Raw genomic sequence first — 27,280 nt, forward strand, 5'->3', positions numbered from 1 at the left:
GCCACACAATAGTTATCATTCCACCTTTAGGAAGCACTCCTCAGGAAAGAGCAGATGTGGAGACAGATCCTATTGTTGTGTCCTGGAAACCAGACTTAGCCTTCTGGCTTTTATGTGAACTTAAACCTGAGTATTAAAAATATAGATTTTCCCGGGAGGCAATAATCAGTCATTGTGTGGAAAAAGGGTGACACACTTCAAAACCAAGACTCACTGAGAAGGTTGTCAATGTTTTATCTATAGGCTATAATCTCTGGACTATATTTCTTATATTAAAGTATTGTTTTACAGGAACATGGGTTGTAGCAGACACAGATATCCCACCACTGGAAAGGCTCATTATTTGGGGGGTTCTGGAACTGGAAGATAAACACAATGTGGAAGCTGCAGAGTCTTCTTACAGAAAAGTTGTTTTGAATGCTACCTACATATCACTGCAGGTAAGAGTATGGTCTTATAATTTATTAGCCAAATTCCAAAATGTTGGAGGTATACTGAAAAGTTATAAGAAAACATATTCAATTGATATAAATATAAAACACAGCTGGCTCTTGCCCATGAAATGGAAGCCTCATATAAGTCTAATATATTTCTGCTTTCCTTTATATTGTGGACTAAACATTCTTTAAGGAGTGATGATCATGCTACTTTTAGTGTAAGGTTTTCCCATTTTCAGTCCTACATAGGGTAGTTGTGTTATTATAAGGTACAGCTAAACTCACAGCTTGATCCAATCAACAGAGAATCCTCAGGAATCCTGGAAAAAAATTAAAGATTTTAAGCCTTTTGTTTGTTTCTTTAGAAAACAAACAGTATTTCCTTTTTTAAAAAATAATTTTAAGTTGATTTTTAGAGAGACAGAGAAACATTGATGTGAGAGCAGAACTTTGCTTGGCTACCTCTTGTACGCCCCCTCCTGGGGATCGAGCCCGAAAGCCAGGCATGTGCCCTGACTGGGAATCGAACCAGCAACCTTCAGGTGCATGGGATGCCACCCAACTGACAGAGCCACACCAGCCAGGGCCAAACAGTATTTCTTAAAATGACTGAATGTAGATGGAATTATGAAAGCTGAAGTAGATTAATAAAAATAATTCAGTTAGAACAGTCACTTTATTCTCAGAAACCTCAGATGGTCTTATAATCATGTAACAGTTTAATCAGTCCAATTGTTCTGTTAGTCTTTTACTATCGTTCATTAACAAGAATGGCCTAACCAAAAAGCTGTTAAATACCATTAAAAAATAAAAGTGTGCAGTAGCTTTTCTTTGGTAAAACTAAGCTTTTAACGTTTTAAGGGTGTGTGATATTTTGGTTCCATGTGTGAGCTTTGAGGATTGAATCCTTACTTCACTGTGTAGTAGTTGGGTAGCCTTGGGTCAGTTATTTGACCACTTTTAGCATCAGTTTTCTTACCTATAAAATGAGAATAATACCAATTCATGGGTTTAGTGTAAAGGTTAAGTGATACAATGTATGTAAAGCCTTATACATTATGCCTGACATAAAGTCAGCAAGCATTTAGTAATAGCTATGATTATTAACAGTGATGGCTCATAAATGGCATAGCTTGGATGTAAGTAGAGGAGTATATTATATATAGGCCATATTATTTTAAAATCCAGTGTGATCTGTTCAAACAACACTAGTTTAGGTCCTAAAAGGTCTCAGTTTTAGGCCCAGTTCTGACAGTAAGTAGATAATGAATTTGACCTTGGAAAATTAAATTGCCTATCCCATAGTGAGTAAATTAAATTAAGGTCACTTCCAGTTACAACATTGTTCTTTGTATAACAGAATTTATTCATTTTCACTAGACAAGGCCTCCTGTCTTCCTAATTCCTTTCTTATGGGGGAAATTTTTTCTGCTCAGTTTTTAAGTATTGACAATTTTCTGCTTCACTGTAGGGAGGTAGACTCATTGGTGGCTGGGAAGATAACCCTTTTAAAGGAGAATTACAGATTGTTCTTAGAGGAAATCATTCTACCCCAGAGTGGGCTTTTCCAGAAGGACCAAATCAAGGATCAAAGGTCTTAGGTATGTGCTTCCAGATACTAAAAGCATCATTTATATTAGTTTTAAGAATGTACTTTAAAACGTATAGTATTGTTATCAGTTCATGATGTTATGGTATCAGAAGCTTTTACAAACATTTATTATAGAGGGTTATAAAAGTGGCAGAGATTTTTAAAAATTAAGTCATGTCACGTGAAAATAGATATAGATGTGCATATTTTAAACCAACATGTAATCCATTACAAAACTAACAGTAAGAAATCTCTCCATATTCACATTACTTCTCTAATGTGGTTTCTTCATAATCTTTCTTTTATATAAGCAATAATACTTTTTATATTTTAGTACTTTTCCTTAAATGACAAGTTTCCAATACAGTACTTCATTTATAATATTAATAATCTGTGAATGACTGACCACAGAGTCAACTGATCCACAGTTTTAACTTCCCTGTTGCAATTGTATGACTGTACATATTCTTCTATGGGCCTGCATATTAATTTAAAAGACACATACAATCACATGCTATAATCAATCACCCCATTGCACAATTTCTAAAACAGTTACAATCAGTAAAAAATTATAAAAGTGGCTTGAGATTGTGTTAGCTCTCCCAAGACAAATTCAAAGCTTCAAAAATGTCCCAAGGAAGACAAATTCTCTTACATTTTTTTATGTGTTTATTTCTTATTTCAAAAATAACATTTCAAATAACACAGAACAATATCAAGGAAAGACATTAAAGAATTATATACATTTTTCCAATTCTACTCCCCTCTTGAGGAAACTAGCTACCGTTAGTTAGCAATGTTTGCGTGTCTTTTCATGTTTTCTCAATCTATGCCTATGTTCATATTATATATATTGATTTGCGGTGGTAGTGTTGTGCCTTTTACAAAAACATGGTCAAACTAAATAAATTACTATACAGTTTTCTTTTCTCAGCATATTATGAATATCTTTCCAGATCAATACTTACAAATAACACTCTTCCTTTTTTCGGCACGTTACACCATGGTATTAGTATATTACAGTTGATCTCATCATTCTATTGAAGTAGACTTTGATTAATTTTAGTTTTCTAATATTTTCAAATATTGTTGTACTTCACTCATATACCCTTGTGTGCTGGCCTTAAAGTCTATGGACCAGATTCCTAGAAGTGAACCAAAGTGCAAAGCCCTGAGCAGATAGCCCGGTTGACTTCATGCATTCTAAAATGTTCCGTTGCTTATTAAGATATATCGCTGAATGCTTCATTTTATATCAGCACCTACTCAGTGCCGTGTGGTGAATAGTAGGAGTGTGCTTTCCTCCTGCAGGGGTGTTTGGTGAGCTGGACCTTCATGGAATTCCACATTCAATATATAAAACGAAGCTCTCGGAGACGGCAGAGGCCGGTTCCAAAGCCCTGTCTCTGAGGGACGCTGTGGATTGGCAGGTAGAGGGGACACTGGGGGTCAAACGTGCACGCACTGAACTCGTACCCTATCGCGTTTTCCCACGGGCCTCCCTCTTCATCAAACCCAGCATAGAAACACTCAGGTTTAGCAGTTTCTTCAGACCTTCATTTCCTTATGAAGGCTCCCATGTCACACAAAACTGCTATCGAATACATTTCTACGCTTTTCTCTTGTTAGTCTGCCTCTGTTGCAGGGGTCCCAGCCAAGAACTGAGAGGGGTGGAGGAAAACTTACTTTCCTGCCCTGCAGGTACATCTGAGCAGAGGTTTGGATGGCAGGAAGGAGCTTGTCACATACAGATACCGATTCTAAGACTTGCTCTTTTTCTTTAAGGTTTCTCTTCCTCTCCCACCTTTCAAGAATATCAAGTGGTAGTTAATTATGTTTTAAAAACCCTGGGAAATTTTTTTAAGCCTTAAAGAATATTGTTCTGATCAGCTTTTTAATGAATTCACGAATATATTTTCTTTGATCTATTTAATTTTTTTAATGTACAGCCTGATTTTATTAAAAGACAGAATTAAATTTAAGGAAATTCTGAGATAATTCAAATTTTAGAATTCTTAATACCAAACAAAAGCATATTTTTGTAGATACCTAAATGTATAGGGTTTTTTCTCTGTGATAATATCATGATTCTAATCAGATATAAATTAAATTAGAATTATCAAATAGTTATTAAGAAATATAAACCTATTTTAAAAATTATTCCTGTATTTGGCACTTGAATTTTTCTAAGGAGGGAGAAGAGATTGTGATAACAACCACAAGCTATGACATCCACCAGACGGAAACTAGGAGCATCGTTAAAGTCCTGCATGATCACAAAATTCTCATCCTCAATGACACCCTTTCCTATACTCACCTTGGTAAGTGGTAGCCTTTAATCATACATATGTAATTAAAATGTCTTGAAATGTTCACATTTTAGTGCTTTCCTCTGTAATTGCATGTATTTAGTGAAACATCTCACAAATATTTTAGAAGAGCATTTCACCCAGGCTCTCCTGGTTTGACCTGCTGCCCAGGAAGTGGAAGCGAACAGGGGTGAGTGTTAGAAACACCACTCAGGTGCTCCCGGCGCTCCGGAGACCCCGGCTGTGAGATGCTGGGGGGACTGGTGGATATGTGATCTGCATGAAAAAGAAACGTAAAAGAACTTTTTAAAGCAGTATTTTGATAGAAGCATATGTGTCTGTAGTTCTATATCACACATTTTTCTTTAAATCAAAAGGAAAAGTTTCATTGAAGAACATTTTAATGGTATAACAAAAAGCTTTTGAAGTTTGACATTATAGAGTCTTTCCTTTAAACTACCAAACATTGCGCTCTGTTTGAAATGTACCTGCTTGTCTTAAAGTTTTGACTAAAGACGTGTAGAATGGAATTTAGATTACATTTCACAAAATAATTAAGATGTAAGTGTATGCACTGTGTTTGCTGTGCTGCTAATATTTATAAAGAATTGTGGTTGATACAAAATATGCCACAGGAAAAGTGGAACAAACCAAGGTTTAGGGGTCAGCAGCGGTAATATCTATGTATTGCTAGTTCTTCACACGGCCTTGGGCAAGTTTTTTTACTTCTTTACCTCATTTCCCCACCTATTAAAATTACAGAAGCTTCTCAACTTTCCTTACAACATTGTTTTTATGTATAAAGTGATTGCGCACTTCCTATGAAGCAGTAACTTCATAATTGCTGATTACAGTCATCTTTTTGGTGTTAATAGAAGAAATACTCTTAATTATGTTTCATTTTATAAATGAAAAGCTATCATAATTTCACTCTGCCATCTATGTACGTTAAAGCATAAAACTCCAGTCAGTTCATGCATTTGTGCTGACTTTTGGCATTTTAGAAAGCTGTGTAGCCTGTGAACCTCAAAGAAACTAATAAAGACAGGTATTTCTCAGCCTTGGTAATAACCTACCTGTCCTGTTGCAGGTGAAAGATACCACGTTCCTGGAACAGGTCAGAGCTACAGGTTAGCAGCTGATGTTGGGATACTGAGCAGGAACATCAAAATTTTTGGTGAAGACTACCCAGGTTGGCTCAAGGAATCTTTCGGTGCACGTGTCCTGGTCAGCTCATTCACTCAAAATATGATGACATTTAAAGGTTAGTACAAATTCAGTTTCTTTTCCTAAATGAAGTATAGTGTAGTCTCATCTATGTTTAGTCAGTTCTTAAGTAATTCTCACTTCTTTATAAGATATGATGTGTTAAGAAACAAAATTCAGCTGAGTACATTTTAAAGCTCTCGCTGGCTTTATCCAATGACTCATGCACCAAGCAGCACCCAGTGTAGCAGGTAAAAAGAAGCTGTGACGGACCTTACACAACGGTAGACTTTATAGGCAGCAGGCAGCGGGAAAGAGGACGTTACACTCGGTAAAAAGCAAACTGGTTAGTGCAAGGTTATTTTCTCTGTAGGGATGGCAGGGGTTTATCAGGCGCGTTGCCCCTGATGCTGATCAGGCAATTCCTGATGGACTGGGTTAAGATTCCATTTCTGGAAGAGCCATAACTGTAGTGAAGTTAAAGGTCGCTTTGGTAATGTGTGGCTTAGCCTAAGTGACTCCGCTTTGGGCCTGATGTCTTGTTTTTAATACTTGGAAAAATAAAGCTTTGGGTGGGATTATGTAGCCCAGGTGCTACCCTCCTATACCAAATCCCTAACATTATTCTACTCATTTTATCTTCATATAGTAAGGATTATCAGATTAAAAATGACCTCAGATAATAGCTTGCCTAGCCTCTCACCAAAACAGGGATCATTTTCTAACAAGCATAACACATCTCTTATTTTTGATGGAAAATTTTCAAAAAATTCTAGAAATAGAGAAAATTGTGCAATGAATCCCATTACCAGCTACGACAATTATCAACTTTTGCCAATCTTGTTTCATATATATATCCACTCACACTATTAAAGCCACTGGATTATTTTGAAGCAGCCACATATATTTTTATTGAGATGTAATTAACGTATAACATTGTGTAAGTTTAAGGTGCACATATAATATGTTGATTTGATACTTATATATTGTGATAATGAATACCATCATAGTGTTAACTAACACCTCTATCACATCGCATAATTATTTCTTTTTTGTGGTGAGAACAATTAAGGTCTAGTCTCTTAGTAACTTTGAATTTTATAATACAGCATTGTTGTCTATAATCACTATGCTGTGTCTTAGATCTCCATGACTTATTTCTCTTCTAGTTGCAAGTTTATATCCTTAACGTCTCCCCAATTTTCCTACTCCCCAGCCCCTGGTAACCACCATTCTACTCTCTGTTTTTACAAGTTCAGCTTTCTTAGATTCCACATATAAGTGATCCCCTACAGTGTTTGTATTTCTCTCTCTGACTTAGCTCACTGTAAGGCCTTCAAGACCCATCCATGTTGTTGCCATTTGCAACAGCTTTAATTTTAGAAAATCTTTATACTGAGCAAGCAGCTATCCCCCTATAACTTCTCCCTATTGGTTACAGTCTGCAACAGCAGCTTAATTGATGATGATGATGGTAATGATGGTTATGATACAAGTTCTAGGCATTGTGCTATGCATTTTACACATATTATCTCATTTAATACTCATAGTACTATGGCATAAATATTGCCTCCCTTTTAAATATTTTTATTTTTTTCAACTACAGTTGACAATATTATATTAGTTTCAGGTGTAGAGCATAGTACAAACATTTATATAACTTACTAAGTGATCCCCCTGAGAAGTCAAGTACTCACCTGACACGATACATAGTTATTACAATATTGCCCCTCTTTTCAAGATAAAGAAAAAGATTATTAGAGGGGTGAAATTGCTCTGATCTTGGATACTAATCCATGTCTGTCTCACTTAAAGTTCCGTGATGGACCCCATTCCCATGGCAGCCTTTCCTTTCTCCTAGAAATTGCCTTGTGTTGTAAGTAAAGAAAACATATCCATGGCTTTTGTAGACCCAGATGGTCCTGGTAACCATTTCTTCTCTGTCTCTGTCTTATTAATCTATGTTCTCCACCATACATCTAATCACTGGTGCATGGATCTCGAGACAGGCTTTTTCCTTCTAGTGCAAAGTAACTCCTCTCTAATGCATTTTATTAGATACCAATTTTTGAAACAAGGACTGTAGTCTGCTGGTTTTTTACCAGCCATGAATCTCTGTGCCTCCATTTTCTTACACAGAAGAGAGGAGTAATAGAAGTTCCTAGCTCATAGGACGTTGTATGAGAATTAAACCCGCATTGCCAGCAGCCAGTACAACACTTGGCGCAGAGCAATCTCCCGTGGACTGTTATTGCTGTGATTACTAATCTACGAAATTGGCTTTTGTCAGCTCAGGGGTACTTAGGACGAACCGATGAGCAGATAGTTGGCAGTGCATATTCTAGAAGAGATTCTGTAAACATAATGCCCTTAAAAGCTCTTTAGAACATCAAAACGGAAATGTCAGGTGAACGATATCACGTGCCTTCTGTCAGCCACTCTCAACAGGGACGATATCACCACCAAGGGGGTGAAATTGGTTCCTGGGGGATGAAAATACCCTTAGTTATTACGTTGGTTTGTAGCCCTCCAAAGGACCACGATACATTAACAGATACATAGTATACCTGTGTTATTAAAATTTCATAAGGAGGGGAAGCTATTAGGGGACAAATGTCGAAGAAGGCTCTGTGGGAACAGTGAAGAAAAGGTTCCGAAATACTCCTCATTTAGATTAAAGGAGCAAAGAAAAACTAATGAGATTTCCATGAAAGAGTTGAAAACAAATTTGTCATTGGGAAAATTACAACTTTTGTAGCTTTTCAAAAATGTTTTATTCTTTTTCAAGAAAAAAGAACTTTAACTGCCTCCTTCCCACAGGAAATGCAAGGATAAGTAATGTGGAATTTTATCACAGTGGCCAAGAAGGCTTCGTGGATAGCATAGACCCACGATATGCTGTCACATTCCTTAACCTGGGAAAGGTCTGTACTTTATTTTTAACTTTTGCACATATTCAAAGTAAAATACTTTTATTTTGATTTGATTTTCATTTATCTTTATTAATAGACATATCTTAGAATCACTAAGACTATAATTTAATATAATAAAACTTTCTTAGACATATCCCCCGTTAACTGTTTTAGAATCCTAGCAGCATTTCATTCCACCCATTTCATGCATTTATTTAAGATAAGTTAAAAAAATAAAAACAGAGAAAAAGGAGCAGAGAAGGTGAAAGGATTGGCGATCTAAAATAGTATTTCACATTTTCACTTTATTTTGCAATAACCATATTTTCAGTAGAAATTAAGCAAAGTGAGTATAGCTTAAATTTTTCAAATGAAAAATATTTATATCTGTATATTCATGCCTCTGTCAAAAGTGGGAAAATAAATATTCTGAGAGGGCTGGTGATTTAAGAAAAATGAGAGCTTATTTCTTATGGAAATAAAAAGTAATCTTGTAGGTTTGAAATTGAAACCCCTGACCTACGCATTGACTGGTTCCAATAGACATTTGAATCATGACCCCTTGCCTAGAGTGTCAGATTTAGTGGGGGTGGAAATCCCTGTTCATCACATAGTAAATTATTCTAAAAAAAATAAATTTTAGTACCTTAGCATTATATAGGTAATGATAGAAATATAAATACATAGCAAAGTACCTGAGACTTTTTTATCTGCATTTAAAGTAAGCATACTTTTTTTTTTTTGCTTTATTTAATCATAAATTCAAGATATGTGGAAATTTCCCAGGATTAAAAGATTTGCTGGGAAATCATCTCTTTTTACGGACTGTAAATTGAGTATTTTATTTATCAAGGTGTGTCCCCTGAAAATCACCTACTTCGAATTTTTTTCTTCATATATATTTTCATTTTATTTTTAAAATAGTCCCTGAATCCCGATGTTTTATAGATTCAAGAACCTGGCGCATCTTACATCCGAGGCTGTGCCTTCCACCATGGCTTTTCCCCAGCAATTGGTGTGTTTGGGACAGATGGATTGGACATAGATGATAACATCATTCACTTTACAGTGGGGGAAGGTAACTTAGTAATATTTTGATCCAGTTAACATATCTTTCTGAGAGTCTTGTCTGTAAACTCTAGGGCCTTACTGTCCAAAGGTTGATGTCTGTGCTAATATGGTAATTACTAAAGCACGTGTGGCCATTGAGCACTCGAAATGTGACTAGTGTGATTGAGGAACAGGATTTTTAATTTTAACTGTACTTAATGTAATCGTACTTACTTTGCATGTGAGTAGTCACATCTGGCTATGGATACCACAGTGGACAGTGCAGCTTTGATCTTATGTGTGTTATCTAGTTTAAATTACTAGTTTAAATTACTATGACTTTTAAGGTACTCCTCACATATCAATCAAAAATCTTATTCACAAATAAGCTTATTATTTGATAAAAAATTATATTTGATTTTAGGAGGTTACTCTTTCTTGAATATCAGTAAAAAGCATAATATAAACTTATTTAATATGCATAGAATTTATGTGTATGTTTGTTAACTCTTGAGGTGGAGCCTGAGACCCACATATGTCACAAGCACCCAGAAGATCCTAATTCAGGTAGTCCATTAAAGGGGCAGAGTTTCACTATCAAAGAGTTCAGAGGGCTCAATTTAAAATTTAAGGGGTTCACTGATCAAGCTTAAACTAGAAAACTAATTTCCTCCATAGACATCCCCATAGTACTTATTACAAATTTATACGTATTGGGGGGGATTTTTTTCCCAGGCATAAGAATATGGGGGGATGCCAACAGAGTCCGAGGAAACTTGGTTGCACTTTCAGTTTGGCCGGGAACGTATCAGAACAGAAAAGATTTCAGTTCAACTCTCTGGCATGCAGCAATTGAGGTAACACAAACAAATTTATGATAATTATAATTATACAAAGTTATAATTTCCTTTTTGAGGATGATAATTTCTGTAGAAATTGTAAATCTCAAAATATTATTGAAAACTATTTCTTCCTTAGATAGAGATTGGTGAACCAATAAAATGAGCTGATTAAAGGAGTGAATGAACTTCCTTAAAAGATAATGTGCTGTGCGCTCCAATAGCTATTGAATTTTTCTTTGTGTTGATGTCCATTGGTTTAAATAGTTCTCTTATTTTTTTGTCTCTCTAACAATTATTGCTTTCAAATTATGGTACAGGGTCTCTGTGCTGCTAACCGACTTAGTGGCTTGTACATATTACTACTTAACTCTGAATTTAGTTTCCTTCCATATAGAAAATTATAATAATACACTATAAAATCCCTCTCATCTGCAATTTTTATGATTCTATATGCAAGGTTATTTACTCTTATCTGCATTACTATTCGGCCCTTCTTGTTTCCAATGAAGTTTCTTCAATTACTATAGTTCTTTATTTAGAATCAAAGTGAGATTAAAAGCAAGAAAATAGTACAGAGAAAGGATTTGGAAGAAATATAGCTTCCTCTTGTTTTTATTTTACTTACTGGTGCCATTGGAACAGAAAAGAATTAGAAATAGCTCTCTTGGAAAGACGGGATAAGGACTGGGTTTTGTTTTTGTGCAACTATTAATAATCGCCTTACAGCAAAATGTGAAAGCCTGGAGGTTAGTATACATTTATTAGGTAATAATGTTCTCTTTCATCTGTTTATAGATGTTAGAATGTAATAAAATGTCTTTCCAAATCTTTATAGTTATCCGTATCTTTTGAAATAAAAGGTACTTCCTTTACTTTTATGAGTACCATTTAACTCTATTTTATCATAATATTTAAAAATAAGGTGTTCAGTATGCTTTAAATAACCAAGGTTTCAACTGTTTTGCTGACACTATAGGCAAGAACTAAACCTGTGCTTTCTACTTTTCATTTTCTACCACTTTGACTTGACTCATAAAATAAAATTGCTGAATAATTACCTAATACTTGTGCTATCCAGTTTTTTATTATAGCATATTTTAATTATACTAGTGAATGCCTCTATTGAATCTTATGATCCACTGTAATTGCCTTGGTTGTCTTGTTTAAATAAATCAAATTGGTAACAGGATGTAACCAAAAAGAGTGATAAAATCTTTGTAACCTTGCTATAATACTGGAATTTGGTCTACAGCTTGTAAATATTGAACCATATCCAGCGGATTTTGTGACTGAAATTAAAAAAAATAATCTCTTTAATGCACTTTCCTTAAGTCTAAGGTATAAAAATAATAATCTCTTTAATGTACTTTCCTAAGAAGTCTAGTGATTATTTTACACCAAGAACCTAAGGTAATGTCAGTACTCATTTGTAATATAAGTTTGGATGGAATGATTAATGAGTTAAAAGTTTCCTTCTGAAAGTGTAGTCATAATTAGATATTCTGTGTGTGTTGCATACTTGCTCTCATTGCCTAATTGTGAAAGAGCCTGACCCAAAGCATTTTCTTTATCATTGTACTAGATAAATAGAGGGACCAATACAATCTTACAAAATAACGTCGTGGCTGGATTTGGAAGGGCGGGATACCGCATTGATGGGGAACCTTGCTCAAGTAAGTCTTTTGTCCTAGAGTCACTGAAATTAGGAAATAATTGTCCCAATTTGTTAGAAATAAATAATGATTGTTTGTCATTTCAATATGTGATATCTCCTCTCCCTGGACACTGAAAGGACTCAACAAGGGAAATTATGTCAAGATACCATTGGGTCTAAAGAAAAAATGGATAGGCTTTTAGGGACAACTATTTTCCATATTTATGATACCTAACCTCTAACAGCAACTTCAATTCTTTTTTTATATATATATATATATATCTTTATTGATTTCAAAGAGAGGAAGAGAGAGGGAGAGAGAGAGATAGAAGCTTCAATGATGAGAGAGTCATTGATTGGCTGCCTCCTACATGCCCCCACTGGGGATGGAGCCCACAACCCGGGCATGTGCCCTGACCGGGAATCGAACCTCGATCTCCTGGATCCTAGGCCAATGCTCAACCACTGAGCCACAGCCGGCTGGGCACAACTTCAGTTCTTGATTTGGCTGCTATTGGAACAGTGAGTCCCTCATCCCACTTTCATAAAAATGAAAACTAGAGATATGTGCCTGTAGGGATATGCCACTATTTTATGCTTCTGCTTTATAAAGGAATAAATGCTCAGTGTTCATGTGTTAAAACCTGCAATCATGAAAACCAAGGGACATGAACAGACAGTTTGCAGGTACATTTCTATCAGATGGGTAAAAACCAAGAACTAACTGAACACCTGCTCTCTTGGTGAGGCTGTAGGGAAACATTTACACATTGCTGGTTGAAGGACAGTGATATGACCCCTACCGAGGGAACCTGGCAGTAGCACCTTCTCAGCTGTAGGACTGTGGTGGTCAGTGAGCTGGACAGTGTCTTCTCTCGTGAAGCTTATATTGTGATACGAGAGAGGAGATGGATGATTCACAAATAAATCCTAGTAACACATCAAGTGAAGAGAGTTCTAATTGCCATGTAAAGTGACTGGGGTGCTGCTTTGAATCAGGTGGTCAGAGAAGGCTTCCTAAAGGAGCAACACTTAACTTGAAAATGGGAACCAAAAGGACCTGGAACACAAAGGTCTGCAGGGGAAGAAGCCTTATACAGCCAGCAAGTGGTCTCATTGTGTTTCAAGTTCAGCCTTGTTTGAATCCAGCGTCATGCTCTTTTTAACGACGTTCATGTTCAGTTTAATCTGACACAATAAGTTAAGGGTGTTAACACTAAACCAAACTTTTGCAAATGAATATACAATTATTCTAAATAATAGTGAAGGGGCAATTTAGATAAGAGTAAATACTAACTACAGTAAATCATAAATGGTTGAACCATAAAAATATTGACTCATCTTGTTAAAATTTACATCAAAATTATATATTTAATTTTTAAAAGAATTTTAATTTTAACCAATACTGTAAGATGTCGTGACTTATAATGTTAATTCTCTTGTTCTGTATTTCCTTCTAAGGTCAGTCTAACCCCCTGGAAAAGTGGTTTGACAATGAGGCCCATGGGGGTTTATATGGCATCTATATGAACCAAGATGGCCTTCCTGGGTGTTCTCTTATACAGGGATTTACCATTTGGATGTGCTGGGATTATGGAATTTATTTTCAGGTAAATTAATCCAAGATCATGACTATTTGTTTTCCTTTGTGATTGTATTTTGTACTATGTAAACTACAAATTGTATTACAGACCACAGAGAGTGTGTATGTCCATAACGTGACCCTGGTTAACAATGGAATGGCCATTTCTTCAATGATTTACATGCCAGCTGCCAGATCCCACCAAATTTCTAGAAAAACAGTGCAAATTAAGGTAAGAAATGAATACAGCCACATGAGAAGGGGAAAATGGTTGACGAACTAATACAAATAATCTCCTGGACTTCTACCCCAGCTAGTCCAAACCTCCTACCTTTGCTCTCATTGACTTCGGGCAGGAAGCGCTCCACCCTCCCTCTCCTCCCCAGTTCCCTCACCTCTCTTAGTTAGCACCTGCTAATTTTGCTACAGTTAGTTAGGCTTTCATTCCATCTATAAAGTATTCCCTGAACCAGCTTAGGTAGTATTGACACCCATCCTCTTGTTGTTCCTGTTGTTCTCTGGACATGTTTCTATCCTAGAAACAGAACATGTCATTATATATAATTATTATGTTTTATTTTTTTAAATTCTCACCCAGGGATATTTTTTCCATTGCTTTTCAAAGAGAGTGAGGGTCGGGGGAGATGGGCCCATCTTCTCCTTAACACTTTGAGTGTCATTCCACTCAGGGAAGAAACCACATCTTTTTCATCTTGGTGTAATGAACGATCCAATTCTCAAACTTAGAGATTGTGTTTTGCAACAGTGCAATTCAGTATTACCCATTATTATGTTTTCCTTTAGCGGTAGCTATTATTAAAGCTGTGTTGTTTGAATTTTTTAATAGAACTCATTAATCATTGGAAGTAGTCCTGAATTTAATTGCTCTGATCTCCTAACAAATGATGATCCCAATATTGAACTGTCTGCAGCCCATCGCAGTTCTAGACCTCCATCAGGTACAAATTTTAGGATTTTTATTTTGGTGTTCATATGAATGCACTTTCAAATTTCATTAACTGTCTTATTTTTATAAAAGGAGGGAGAAGTGGGATTTGCTGGCCTACCTTTGCTTCAGCACATAACATGGCGCCCCGGAAGCCTCACGCGGGGATCATGAGTTACAATGCCATCAGTGGCCTTTTGCAAGTCTCAGGCAAGTTTAAACATAGTCTTTGACAAATCTCAATTAAGCTCTATAAAGAATACATAGAGTACAATGAATGATGTTCCATTATTAGTAAAAAAAATAATAATAATGATTTAAATGAATTTGTATATGAATCTGTCCCATGTGACAAGAAAGGAAATCAGACCTCAGAGTGAACTTCAAGAATGGAGTGACAGGGGTGACTGAGCTAGGCTCATTAACTTTTTAAAAGCCACAGAATTTCCTAGAGCACCAAGAGAGTGAGCCCTAATATGCAAGTACTTTCAGATCTGCTTATACCACAATTGCTCTTGTCCCATTGGCCAAACCAAGTTACATGGCCAGGCCCAGAGGACTATGGAAATGACCACTCAATGCTATTGATATAGGGAGACAACAATCTACCACGAATAGTGGTGGATGAATCTACCATGTAAGATAAGAGCTTCATGTTCAAGGTGGTATTAAATGAAGTGTTTGCTGAGATGTACGTGAAATGCACCTGTACCACTTCCTCCACAGAAAATAATTATTTTGCTATTATTTATGTTTTAGGTTCAACATTTGTTGGATTCAAGAATGTTTGTTCAGGAGAAACTAATGTGATATTCATTACTAACCCTTTAAATGAGGATTTACAGCATCCAATCCATGTGAAGAACATACAGCTGGTTGATACAACTGAACCATCAAAAATATTTATACATAGGCCTGATATAAGGTAAAATATATGAAAAGCCAGGTATCGTCCTCTCTTCATAGTTCTCCATTGTCTTTTTCCCCTGCCATAGAGCTGGGAAAGTTGCTGTATTAAAGTAACTGATACTTTTATAAAATTTTTATCAGCATTATGAAAATTAAGGCTAATGCATCTGGGTTTTCAGTTAAGTTTAATATGTGTATATTTTCTCATACTGTTTTTTCCATGCGTTATATTTATTTAATTTCTTAGAAAGAGAGGGAGAAGGTTCAGAGAGAGAGAGAGAGAACATCGATTTGTTGTTCCACTTATTTTATGCATTCATTGGTTGCTTCTTGTGTCTGCCCTAACCCAAGATTAAACCCACAACCTTGGTGTATTGGGATGATGCTGTAACCAACTGACCTACCAGCCAGGGCTCCATGCATTATAAATAACACTATCATTAAACATAAGAGACAGAAATGGGGTTAGAAGTGTGCTATACATAAATCTCTCTCCATTAATAGTCATTTGGAATGAGACATTTCTGTTATTTCTTCCCTTTTTCTTACCTCTTTTGTTTCCTCTTGCTTTCCAAGTGTCTTATCTCATGCACTCCAACATTTAGTTGGAAATTAAATGTCAGTCATTATAATCACTGTGAACTAAGACTATGAGGAAACTTAGAACAGTGGTTTTTCAGTCACAAAGGTCAAGTGGTGTCAGAATATTTGTAGCAGCTGAACCACCTAGATTCTCAGTCTTGAAATAATATGGTCAATAATTGCTACTGTTCCTCAGAGGGGCAGACTAGGAATTAGAGCAGTATTGGAGGTAAGAAATTTCCTGTTAGAGATCTTTGTCCATTTTCAGCATAGGGAACAGACAAGGAATACTGCTGTCAGATAGACATGTCTTCAGAGAAATGCAATGTTTCAGAAATAGTTTGACTTCATCTGATTTTGTTTTGATGGCAACCCCACAGCTCCTCTATATGGCTGCTCCCCTTCCCTTTTGAGAGGATTCCCTCAATAACTAACTTGAACAAAAGTCTACATCTCAGCCTGTTCCTTTGAACCTGAAGTCAGACAGAGCCCTAAGCGATAGTATGAGGGCCATTAGGCACCTACCCACAGACTTGTTTACAAAAACACTCTGCACATACTTGAAAACAAAGAACACATGAACTACAGGAATATTTATTCAGGTTATTTCCAAAAGGATTACAGTAAGGAATAATTTATAGCTTTATGTCTCTCTTATAGCAAAAAGGAAGAGATATGCTATATGCTATCTAATAGATCTGAGCTTTTCCACTATAATTTTGTTGCTATAATTCTGGAATAAATTCTATTTCCCCACAGAATATATGACGATGTAGTGTAAGTATACTGTATACCACGTATGCTATACAATGCATAGTACACTGCAGATTGAGCACCTATTTTATTGTTAAACCAGTTAACAATCCACACTCCAGGCGGCCCAAGATGAAATCAGAATACTATATATGGTTGAGCTGCATTGTGAGTTTATAGTATTTCATATCTTACAGTTTAGGTATCTACAGAATGCTTACTAAATTATATAGCATAAAAATCATAATCCAAGTATATCTGTTTGCATTCACGTAGGCAAAAGCCTTTGAGAATATATACTAATCTGCACTTTGTGATGAGCCTAAGAGCTTGAGATAGGAAGGTAAAGGGGATTGAACTTTTACCAAGTATTTACTTAGATTATTTTATAGTAAGCATACAATGCTTTAAAAAGAGAGAGAGAAAGAAGGGAAAAATTATAAAGACCTCCATGCCAACACAGGGATTTTGTATGTCCTGAACAGTGGAATAACTCTTCACCTCCTCAGTGAGGCAATGTTAGTATATTGTGAGCTATTCACAAATCTGAAATCTATTATCCAACAAAATATGGAACAACAAAATGGAATTCTAATTTTATATCCCACAGGTGTAACTTGTCCTTTTGAAATGTTAATGAATTCATAATGGACCAAATCAACACAATGGAAAACAGACCTCATTACAATGCTTATTACATATGCTACTTGGTCCTATTTTAAATCCTGTCTGAAATGATAAGATTCAGTCAATCAATTTTTTTTATACTCTCTTATCGAATACAGAAATATACTCAAATGCTCCCTGGAAATAAGGGAGGGATACTGTCTAAGTATTCATACATTTGACCTTTTCTCCACAGGAAGGTGAATCCATCTGATTGTGTAGACATGGTTTGTGATGCCAAAAGGAAATCTTTTCTCAGAGATATGGATGGTTCCTTTCTGGGGAATTCTGGTTCAGTGATACCTCAATCAGAATATGAATGGAATGGAAATAACCAATTTGGAATTGGAGACTACAGGATTCCGAAGGTGATGCTCACATTCCCAAATGGAAGTAGAATTCCTGTCACTGAGAAGGCGCCTTATAAAGGTTTGTTGCATATTATTCTGTTAGTCCTCAAATTTGTGAAGCAAAAATATCTTTTACTTTCAATGATTGATGTACTCAACCAATAATGTGTTTTCTACTTATTGTTGCATAACAAGAAAAAGATAGTATGTGGATGCTTTTGCAAAGAGATTTATTTTCATTGCTAAAACACATATACCTATGTTTCTAGGAATTATTAGAGATTCAAGCTGTAAATACATTCCAGAATGGCAGAGCTATCGGTGCTTTGGGATGGAATATGCAATGATGGTTATTGAGAGCCTGGATTCTGACACAGAAACTCGAAGACTCTCTCCAGTGGCTGTAGCGAGCAGCGGTTATGTAGATCTCATTAATGGTAGGTGTTCAGTGTCAACAAACCGGGGTTACTCAAAGCACTTACTACTTATTACAAGCTTGGAGACATCTCATAAATTATTTATCCATAAAACTAGCAAACATCAGGACTACTTTGGCTCCCACTTGTAAGAAAGATCTATGTATAAGAGAGACTTAGCTCTTCAGCAGTCCCCCGCATTAGAAAGCCAGGGCGGTGATTCCACACTGAGCACGAGAAGAAGAGAGGAAAGTTATTTCTTGGGTGATCTTCATACTTATAATGATAAGGTGACAAATATTTTTTAAGAAAAAGTTGGCCTGAGTGTCTCCAAAAAGACAGTTTGCCTCACATAAAATTAAAAAAAGATAATGTATTATCTGGAATCCTTGAGAACAAGTACTCTCAGCCTGCTCGTTTTTTATTTTCATGAATCCTTTTTAAGACAAGATGTGAGAAATAGCTTAGATCTCTGGATAGATGGGTGGATGGATAATGGATGTAAATGCTGAACTTCATCACTGCAATTTATTTTTAATACAATTATTCGTCACACTTTGCACTAATAGCATTCATCATAGGGAACATGCACTTTCATTCTGTGTGGATTTAGGCCCACAGGACCATGGTTGGTGTGCCGGGTACACCTGCCAGAGGAGACTGTCCCTGTTTCATAGCATCGTGGCCCTGAACAAATCTTACGAAGTTTACTTCACTGGCACCAGTCCTCAGAATCTTCGACTGATGTTGCTTAACGTTGACCATGACAAGGTAAGGCAAGATGGAAATAATTTCATAAGAGTTACTGGTGTTGGTTACTTATATTTCTATCTGCTAAGGACTTTATCTCCTCCCCTGTTCTCTTGAATATCATCTCCCATATCTCCTTTTCAGGGATCATCAGGGTGCTACTGAGAATACCATTAGCCCCGATAGTTTTCATCAGCATGGGAGCACATATGAGAGCCAAACCCCTCTCCCCCTATGTCCTTGATTCATATATGAGGTGTGACACTGAGGCCTATGATTCGTGTGATTAGGAAGCAAACCTGAATTTTTACATAAAAACAGTGCACATCCAAAGTTGGTCACCAGGATTATATATTTATTCTTCCATGCTGCTACTATTTATGTGTCAGAAGTACACCTTTGGACTTGACTTTAGAGAGCATGTTATGTAAAATATCTTCATTAATGTCAGGGCTCAGCTATAAACTGAATTCAGCTGGGAAGATTAAATTTATATATACTGCATCAGAGGGAAAGAGTATGAGGTTAAGCAGTACTTTAGATTTTCTTTTCTAAGAGTGTGAGACTTGGAAGTCTCAGCTTATTAGGAATGTGAAGAGAGGGTGCTGATGAGACGAAGCAGAGAGACGGGTGATGAAAGGAGTTGCCCACCCCTTCTCCGGTGACAGCAGTCCCGACCTTGCGGCTGCTCGAGATAAAACCTCGGGTCCATTCTTGATTCCTCTCTTTCTCTCACGTCCCTCATCCAGTCCATCTGCAGTCCTGTCGAGTCTCCCTTCTAAGTGTCCAGAATCTGAGCACTTCTCGCCGTCTCCATGGCTCTCGTCCAGTTTTCGCCAACGTTATCCCTCCCGTGGATGAAGGCGGTTGCCTCCCAGCTCCTCCTCCTGCTCTACCTCGGCCCCTTTATTATCTGTTCTCACCTTAGTAGCCACAGAGAAACCCTCAAAATGTAAGCCAGTTAGGTCATTCCTGTGCCCCAAACCTGCAGTAAGTTCCCTGTTGGTCTTTGTCTAAGACGAAGAGTCCTCACAGGGGCTTGCAAGACCGTGTGAGAATCTCCCCCTTAGCTCTTCGACTTTCTCAGTTTACTCCTGCAGCCACACTGGGCCCCTCGCTGTCCTCAGCGCACCAGGCGTGCTACCACCGGGCCTGTGTTCAGGTTTGAGCCTGCCTCCAGCATTCTGCCCCAGGTGGCTAACCCCCCACCTCAACTCCATTCACTCCACCGGCCCAGCTGGGCATCCTCCCTCCAGGCTCTCCCAGGTGCTTGTACTCCGATAACCTTTTCTGTTTTTCCACAGCCCTTCTCACTTTCTAACCTGCTTGGTACTTTACTTCTTATTATTTCTATTAATTATTCTCTGTCTCCTCACTCTACAATGTAAGCTTAAATAGGGCAGGGACTTTTGAGAGCTCCTAGAATAATGCCTGGCTCAGATAGACACTCGAGTTTTGAATGAAAGATAGTATTTTTTAACTTTAAAGATAAGAATGGCAACTACAAAGTAATGTGACTGTTGATATTCGGAGCCTCTGTAGACAATCTCAAAAAAAGATTCCTCCCTGTCTTGCAAAAGCTAGTCTTCTTACTTTATGATTACATCTGACAGCACGAGATTTGGAGAGTTATTTTGGCTGATTTTTATTAGTCTTACTTCCATATTTGTCTCAGAGATAAGCATTTTTTTCAACATTAAGTAGCTAATTTTCTGTGGTTGCATTATACAGAGTACTGCTAGATTTCCCCATTTCCTCTGCCCCTGGAGTTGAAAGCCTATATTGAACTCTGTTATCTTTTAAAAGGACCCTTTCTTTAATTTAGAGACTCTCATCTAATAATTTCTTTCTTACATTACACTTTTCTACTGAGAATTGTCAATGAAGTTGTAATATCTCTGTGAATGGTTGATAATTTTAGCTCAATATTTATCCGAAGTTCATAAAATTTAGTTTTAATTTTTTGCAGAAGGTATATTAGTTGAAGGACATTTTTAAAGTGCTAAATTCTAAATATCCTGTTTCATTGTTCTCTTAAGATACAAAAATGCGTTTATTTTTAACAGGCTGTTCTGGTAGGAATTTTTTTCTCCACACTGCAGCGTTTGGATGTCTATGTGAACAATGCATTGGTCTGTCCCAAAGACACAGTGTGGAACTCCCAACAGAAACACTGTGAACTTAATAGACATCTATATGCAGGTATTTACTCAGAAAAAAACAATACAAATTGTATATGTACTTAATTACATGTAAAATTCTTTGTTAATATTTCATCATTAATATTTTTAGTCCCTTAGCCATTGATGGATGAAAGATAAAATTGTTTTTAGCCACCAAATACTAAGATGCCTTTATTTATAACATGTGTGCCCTAAAAGATCAGTCCTAATGGAAGTCTTAGCTATCTACTTACATGCAGGTATACATTTTTTGTATGTGATGGACAGACATTCCTTAGTCCCCTGAGAACATTTACAGGCTGAAATATAAACCTGTTTCACTGGTATAAGATCCTTCTGGGATGTTTTATTATATACTTCATTTGTGTTACATACTTTTGTCCTTGGTTAAAATAGAAGCACTGAATTATAAATGCTCCTCAAGATTTGGTATATAGCACTGCACAGACTAGATGGCTATTAAAGTTAAATTTACAGTTTTTAAATTACCAAATGCCTTCGGTCAAGGCTTAAAATTCTCAGCATGTAGATAGTTATAATACAAGGTCCTGGGTTCATAATTATATTTTATTTCTCACTTGTACTGTGTCTATAGTATTGGATTTTTAAATAAATTTAATGTACAATGCTTTCTTTAAAAAATTAATTGGTTTTTAATAAATTTTAAATTTTTAAAAATAAATTGAATGTATATTAATTATTAATGATATTATTTAAAGGATTGACTTTAATTTTGCTTGCCAGTTCTATAAGTGTTTTTGTTTTTAATATGGATACTTTCTTATGAAAGAATGCTGATGTTGAACTTTTTCAGAATTTTCTAAATTTAAACAAGTGTTAAATAATACATGGTAATGTGATCATATGAATATGTTTAACTGTGCTGTTTTGGCTTTTTTCCTTCACAGGGCAATTCCTTCCTAACCTGAATTCCACTGTCCCTGGTGAAAACTACTTTGATAGAACCTACCAGATGCTTTACCTTTTGGTTAAAGGAACTTTACCTGTTGAAATCCATACCACCCCAATCATATTTGTTTCTTTCCAAATACCTGCTGTAACAGAAGATGACTTTTATAACTCTCATAACCTGGTTAGAAATCTTGCCTTGTTCCTAAAGATACCAAGTGACAAAATCCGTATCAGCAAAATAATAGGAGGGGAGAGTCTGCGGAAAAAGAGATCCATGGGACTCACAGTTGAACTGGAGATTGGAGATCCACCCCCTCAGTTCATCAGCAATGACACTGCAGGTAGAGTAGGAGATCTTTGAGACAGAGCAATGAAATTACCAAATCCAACACCCATAAATAACCTCCTCAAGGCCTGGTAGGCATGGAAATCCCACCTACCCCACATCCTGAACCCTGTAAGGGCCTAGAGACCCTTTCCCCTGCCCTACTCCTGTAATCCCAACCTAGTTTGGAATTATGAAGGAACTTCCTCAATGTCCAGAAAAAGTAACCATTTGTTAGTACTTTAATAAATGTAGCATCTTACTAATATACATACTGTGAGTTTTCTCTTTCATTTCAAAATAACACTCTTTTTTTAAACAATGATAAGTGATGACAGATATGCATGATAGTGCTTTACTTCTAAACAAAGGGAGACATGGGAAAGTATAAAATTGAGACGTATTTTCCCACTATGCTTTCGTTCACTTATCTTGTATCTATTTTATCTACCTTTGTTTGTTTGTTTTTTGTTTTTTTTGTTTTTGTTTTTTTTAATATATCTTTATTGATTTCAGAGAGAGGAAAGGAGAGGGAGAGACAGAGATAGAAACATCAATGATGAGAGAGTCATTGATTGAGCCCGCAACCCGGGCATGTGCCCTGACCGGAAATCGAACCCTGATCGCCTGGATCCCGGGTCGATGCTCAACCGCTGAGCCACGCCCGGCCGGGCTACCTTTGTTTTTTAATTCCAGCTTTAGCATATTCTACTGAGCTCCTCATTTTCCTAATCTCATTAATATGACTATGTCATATTAAGCTCATGTACGGTTAGAAAGCTGTAGAGTTCTAAAATGTGGATGGAGCAGCACAAACAAAAACTTAAGTGAAAAACTCATGTGTTGTGACAATTCCATATTCTTATCATTCACATGTCATAATACTGTTTCCCCATAGGTCAGACGCCATTATCTGAACTCCAAAAAATTGCTGCTTCTCTTGGACAAGCTGTAATTTTAGGAAAAACCAGTAGTACCCTTGGATTTAATGTCTCTTCCATGTTTATTACCAGTCCCCTCCCCAGACCAAGTGATTCTGGCTGGATTAAGGTAAGGAAATACAACTAGACAAATGCATTTTAGCCATTTAAAACATTATTGCTAATTTCTTATTTCAACTTTTTTTCTATTTCAAGATTAATTTAGAGAGCATGTCTATTATTATTATTGGCTATTTTTATGGTATCACTAAAATGATAAAGTAGTTCAAAAGGAGCCTGTCTTCTAAACAGTTATTTACTGGAATAAAATGTGCTATGCTTTGACTATTTACAACAATGCTTCATGAATCTGATCTAGAGGAAATGTTGTAATAATATCTGCATATATTGAACATAAAAAAGGAATATTATACTTAGCCTGGCTAAGATGAGTTTGCTGCTGAATGTATTTTATCACGTGAAAACCACTCACTCACGACCATTCACAGGTGACTGCCCAACCAGTCGAAAGGTCTGTGTTTCCTGTTCATCATGTGGCCTTTGTGTCCTCGCTCTCGGTGATCACTCAGCCGGTGGCCATGCAGTTAGGACAGCCATTTTCTCAGCAGCCTTCAGTAAAGGCAGTGAATTCCGACGTAAGTTACAATTCAAAGCTATATTTAAATGGAAGAATTAAGCTATAAATTCTGGAGGGTGAGCCAACTTCACTAATCCTGGTCCTCTGGCTGCCTGAGGATTGCACTGCCCCTTAGAAGTTGGACTAATACGCGTGGATATTGTCTTTTGCTGTTTTAAATATGTTTCTTTTCCATGAACTTGCTCTGGTGTCCATATTTGTGAATTCTTTGTGTAGGAAAAGGCTTCTGCAAATTTTAAATTTGTAATGAGGCATTTTAAAAAAGAAAGTTTCACATCTCTTTTAAAAATAAAAGCAGGGGACAGGACAATAGAATTCTCTGCTTCCTTTTTTCTTTAGGGCAATTGTGTATCAGTTGGGATTACTTCATTGACTTTGAAGGCCATACTAAAGGACTCCAATAATAACCAAATCAGTGGCCTTAGTGGAAATACAACAATTCCATTTAGCAGCTGTTGGGCCAACTACACGGACCTTACTCTTCTTAGGACAGGTGAGTGTACTATTTTGGATTCTCACATATATTATAATTGAACAAAGCATTCTATAATAGTCTGGTCAGTAAGTTATAGAAATCAGAACCCTGTACTCTGACTTTTTCAGAAAACATTTAGTCTAGTTTACTAGATTAAATAAAGATATATTTAATATGCAAAACAAAATAGAAATTAAAATAAGCAATTAAAGAAATTAAAACAGGGAATTTGAGGATATGCATCAAAATTATCTCATGATTCATATTTTTACCTCGTTGTGTATTTATCTAAATTTTCACTAAATATGTATTATTACATTTTAATACAAACAACAGATTTTAAAATTAAAGAAAAGAAAGGAGAAGATAGGCTCATATAATTTTCATACCCCATGGGGGAGTTCAGAGCTGGGCCGGAAAGTGGGTTCTAGTCTTCCTGAAAGCCAATGCAAAGGAGAAAATATTAGAATCATCAGGATTCACGGTGCCCATCAGATAAACCAGTTGCCATGGAGACTTATAAGTTGCTCTGAGATCAGAACAAATATCCCCTATGAGTTCTCATAATGTATACACAATGAATCTATACTAAGTGATATCTTCAACATTGTCACAGTAAATACAGTCATAACTTCCACAGCGATAATTCTTATATTATCTCCATTCGGGTCGATGGCGTAACTCCAATTAGTAAAAAGCCTTTCTACTGAGGCCAAAATGATTGTCCAAAACACAGATGTCTAGTGGTGATAGATTATAGAGTACCTAAAACAATTAAATTGAAACAGGTCTCCATTAATCTGTTTACCTCAACCTGGGGCCCACTGAAGACCTTAATAGGCCCTAACTTTTGAAAAGTTGTGTCGTTGCACTCCCACTTCTTACTACTGTTATTTCAAAATATACATACATGCACACACACACAAATGTCAGAATAAAACTAAAAGAGTAAAATAAATGAATTCTAACAGTAGTCTGATGTTTTTCATAATCACTAAATATCAACTACTAAAATCATTCCAGAAGCATTTTTTCCTTGTTTTTTGTTCCTTCGTGCTTTGATGATGCCCCACACTTTCCAGGGAAAAATTATAAGATTGAATTTATTCTGGATGACGTTGCTCGGGCGGAATCCAGGGCGTTCAGCCTCGCAGCGCAGCCGGTCTCCAGCGCCAGCGGAGGAAGCGGTGGAAGCAGCAGCAGCAGCAGCAGAGCGCCCGCCGTGGGCGCGACCGCCCAGGTCCTAACCACAGTACTTAGCTGTCTGATGGCCAGAGCGCTCTTCTTGGAAATATTCATGGCTGCAGTCTTGGCATTGACGTGAATCTAGGTAAGCACAGTTCATTTTTGATATAATGAACGTCTCCACATACTGAGCCCCCGGTAAATGTTTGCTTGATGGAGACAGCTCGCCTCGCTTGGGCCTGGCGTCGCTGAGGACTCAAAGGCACGGCCGCAGCCGCTGAGAAAGTAATAACCTCCAGGAAATGTTGCTCCCTGCGCGGCGGCTTGGAAGGATGGGGAACGAGACGTGCGGGAGTGTCCGGGCTCTCGTTCAGTCACAGGGGCAGAAGCTCAGCTCCGATTGGTTTGCGCAGTAAAGTGAACTCCTTTAACTGAGCCGTCCAGAAGTAGTCTAATTTCTGCCACAGTTAGACCCAAGGACTCAATGATGTCTTCTGGAACCTGTGTCTGTCCCATCTCTTGGCTTCATTCACCTCAGCAGTAGATTCACTCCCAGGCAGGCTCTCCACCAACATCCTCATGGCAAAGATACCACCAGCATCTTCATGTTTACATTCTACTAGCCAAGCAGCTAATGATATTGTTCCTGGCATTTTTGAGGACTTTTTTCCAGGAAAAAAATTAATCAACACCTTCTCCTTTGCTACTAAATAATCTCTCATTCTTTCATTAAGACACAAGATGACTTAAAACCCATGGCTGTAGTCCATTCAAGCTGCTATAACAAAATACCACAGACTGGGAGGCTTATAAAATACAGAATTTTATCTCTCTCAACTTTGAAAGCTGGAAGTCTGAGATTAGGGTGCCAGCAGGTCAGGTGAGGGCCTGCTGCTGAGTCATAGACTTCTGGCTGCATCCTTCGTGGCCGAAGGGGTGAAAGTGTTCTGTGGGGTCTCTTTTATAAGGGCACTAAATTCAGTTATCAAGAGGGCTCCACCCTCATGACCTAAGCACCTCCCAAAGACTCCACCCCAAAATACCATCCCATCAGACATCAGGTTTCCAACATAGAATTGGGAGGGTGGGGGAGGGCACATTCAGACTATACCATTAATGAAATGAAATGATGGGTTTTTTAATAACTTTGCATTCTGAATTAACAATTTTTTACTTTTAAGAGAGTCTTGAAATTCCATTAAAAAATGACAAAAATCTAATGTGAAAAATACAATGTATAAACACCACTATTCTCATTCCACCGCTCCACAAAAAAGAGCACATCATTGATTCTGACACTAAATTGGTAAACTTTGAAATACTGATTTTCACACCCTACTTTTGCCCTATTAACTATACTAGTTACACAAGTTAAAATTAATAAAACATTTTAAATCATACTCTGTATTACTACTACTTTTAAAATATATATTTGTATGTTTTTACTTTTCAGGAAGCAACTGAAATGCTGTTCTGAAAAACATGCTGAAAACAAAACTATAAGAACTGCTTTTTGTCCTGAGCTATTTTGTTGCCCAACAAGGAAAAGTCTATAGCATTTTCAAAAATATGCTAAAAATATTTTTATAATATATAAAATGTATTAATTAACTTTAATCCTAAAAATCAAATTTCTTCAAAATATAAATTTCTTTTGATTCCTTGTC

General features: G+C 36.7%; 1 protein-coding gene across 1 annotated transcript in view; it reads left to right on the top strand.

Moving 5' to 3' along the window:
* The window catches only part of PKHD1L1 (PKHD1 like 1), a 101,905-nt gene extending 74,625 nt beyond the window's left edge, over positions 1–27,280 (top strand). The window contains exons 55-78 of the mRNA XM_081116746.1: positions 292–440; positions 1,909–2,038; positions 3,340–3,458; positions 4,220–4,349; positions 5,428–5,601; positions 8,364–8,467; positions 9,404–9,533; positions 10,241–10,362; positions 11,930–12,020; positions 13,463–13,611; positions 13,693–13,815; positions 14,431–14,542; positions 14,623–14,739; positions 15,289–15,454; positions 17,636–17,868; positions 18,059–18,226; positions 18,819–18,976; positions 21,022–21,157; positions 22,047–22,396; positions 23,279–23,425; positions 23,805–23,951; positions 24,293–24,446; positions 25,511–25,758; positions 27,067–27,280. Of these exons, the coding sequence (XP_080972872.1) occupies positions 292–440; positions 1,909–2,038; positions 3,340–3,458; positions 4,220–4,349; positions 5,428–5,601; positions 8,364–8,467; positions 9,404–9,533; positions 10,241–10,362; positions 11,930–12,020; positions 13,463–13,611; positions 13,693–13,815; positions 14,431–14,542; positions 14,623–14,739; positions 15,289–15,454; positions 17,636–17,868; positions 18,059–18,226; positions 18,819–18,976; positions 21,022–21,157; positions 22,047–22,396; positions 23,279–23,425; positions 23,805–23,951; positions 24,293–24,446; positions 25,511–25,752 (3,551 nt within the window). The 3' untranslated portion in view covers positions 25,753–25,758; positions 27,067–27,280. The remainder of the gene's footprint in view (positions 1–291; positions 441–1,908; positions 2,039–3,339; positions 3,459–4,219; positions 4,350–5,427; positions 5,602–8,363; positions 8,468–9,403; positions 9,534–10,240; positions 10,363–11,929; positions 12,021–13,462; positions 13,612–13,692; positions 13,816–14,430; positions 14,543–14,622; positions 14,740–15,288; positions 15,455–17,635; positions 17,869–18,058; positions 18,227–18,818; positions 18,977–21,021; positions 21,158–22,046; positions 22,397–23,278; positions 23,426–23,804; positions 23,952–24,292; positions 24,447–25,510; positions 25,759–27,066) is intronic.

This window comes from Miniopterus schreibersii (genome assembly GCF_964146895.1).
Source record: "Miniopterus schreibersii genome assembly, chromosome: 17".
NCBI classification, from domain to species: domain Eukaryota; kingdom Metazoa; phylum Chordata; class Mammalia; order Chiroptera; family Miniopteridae; genus Miniopterus; species Miniopterus schreibersii.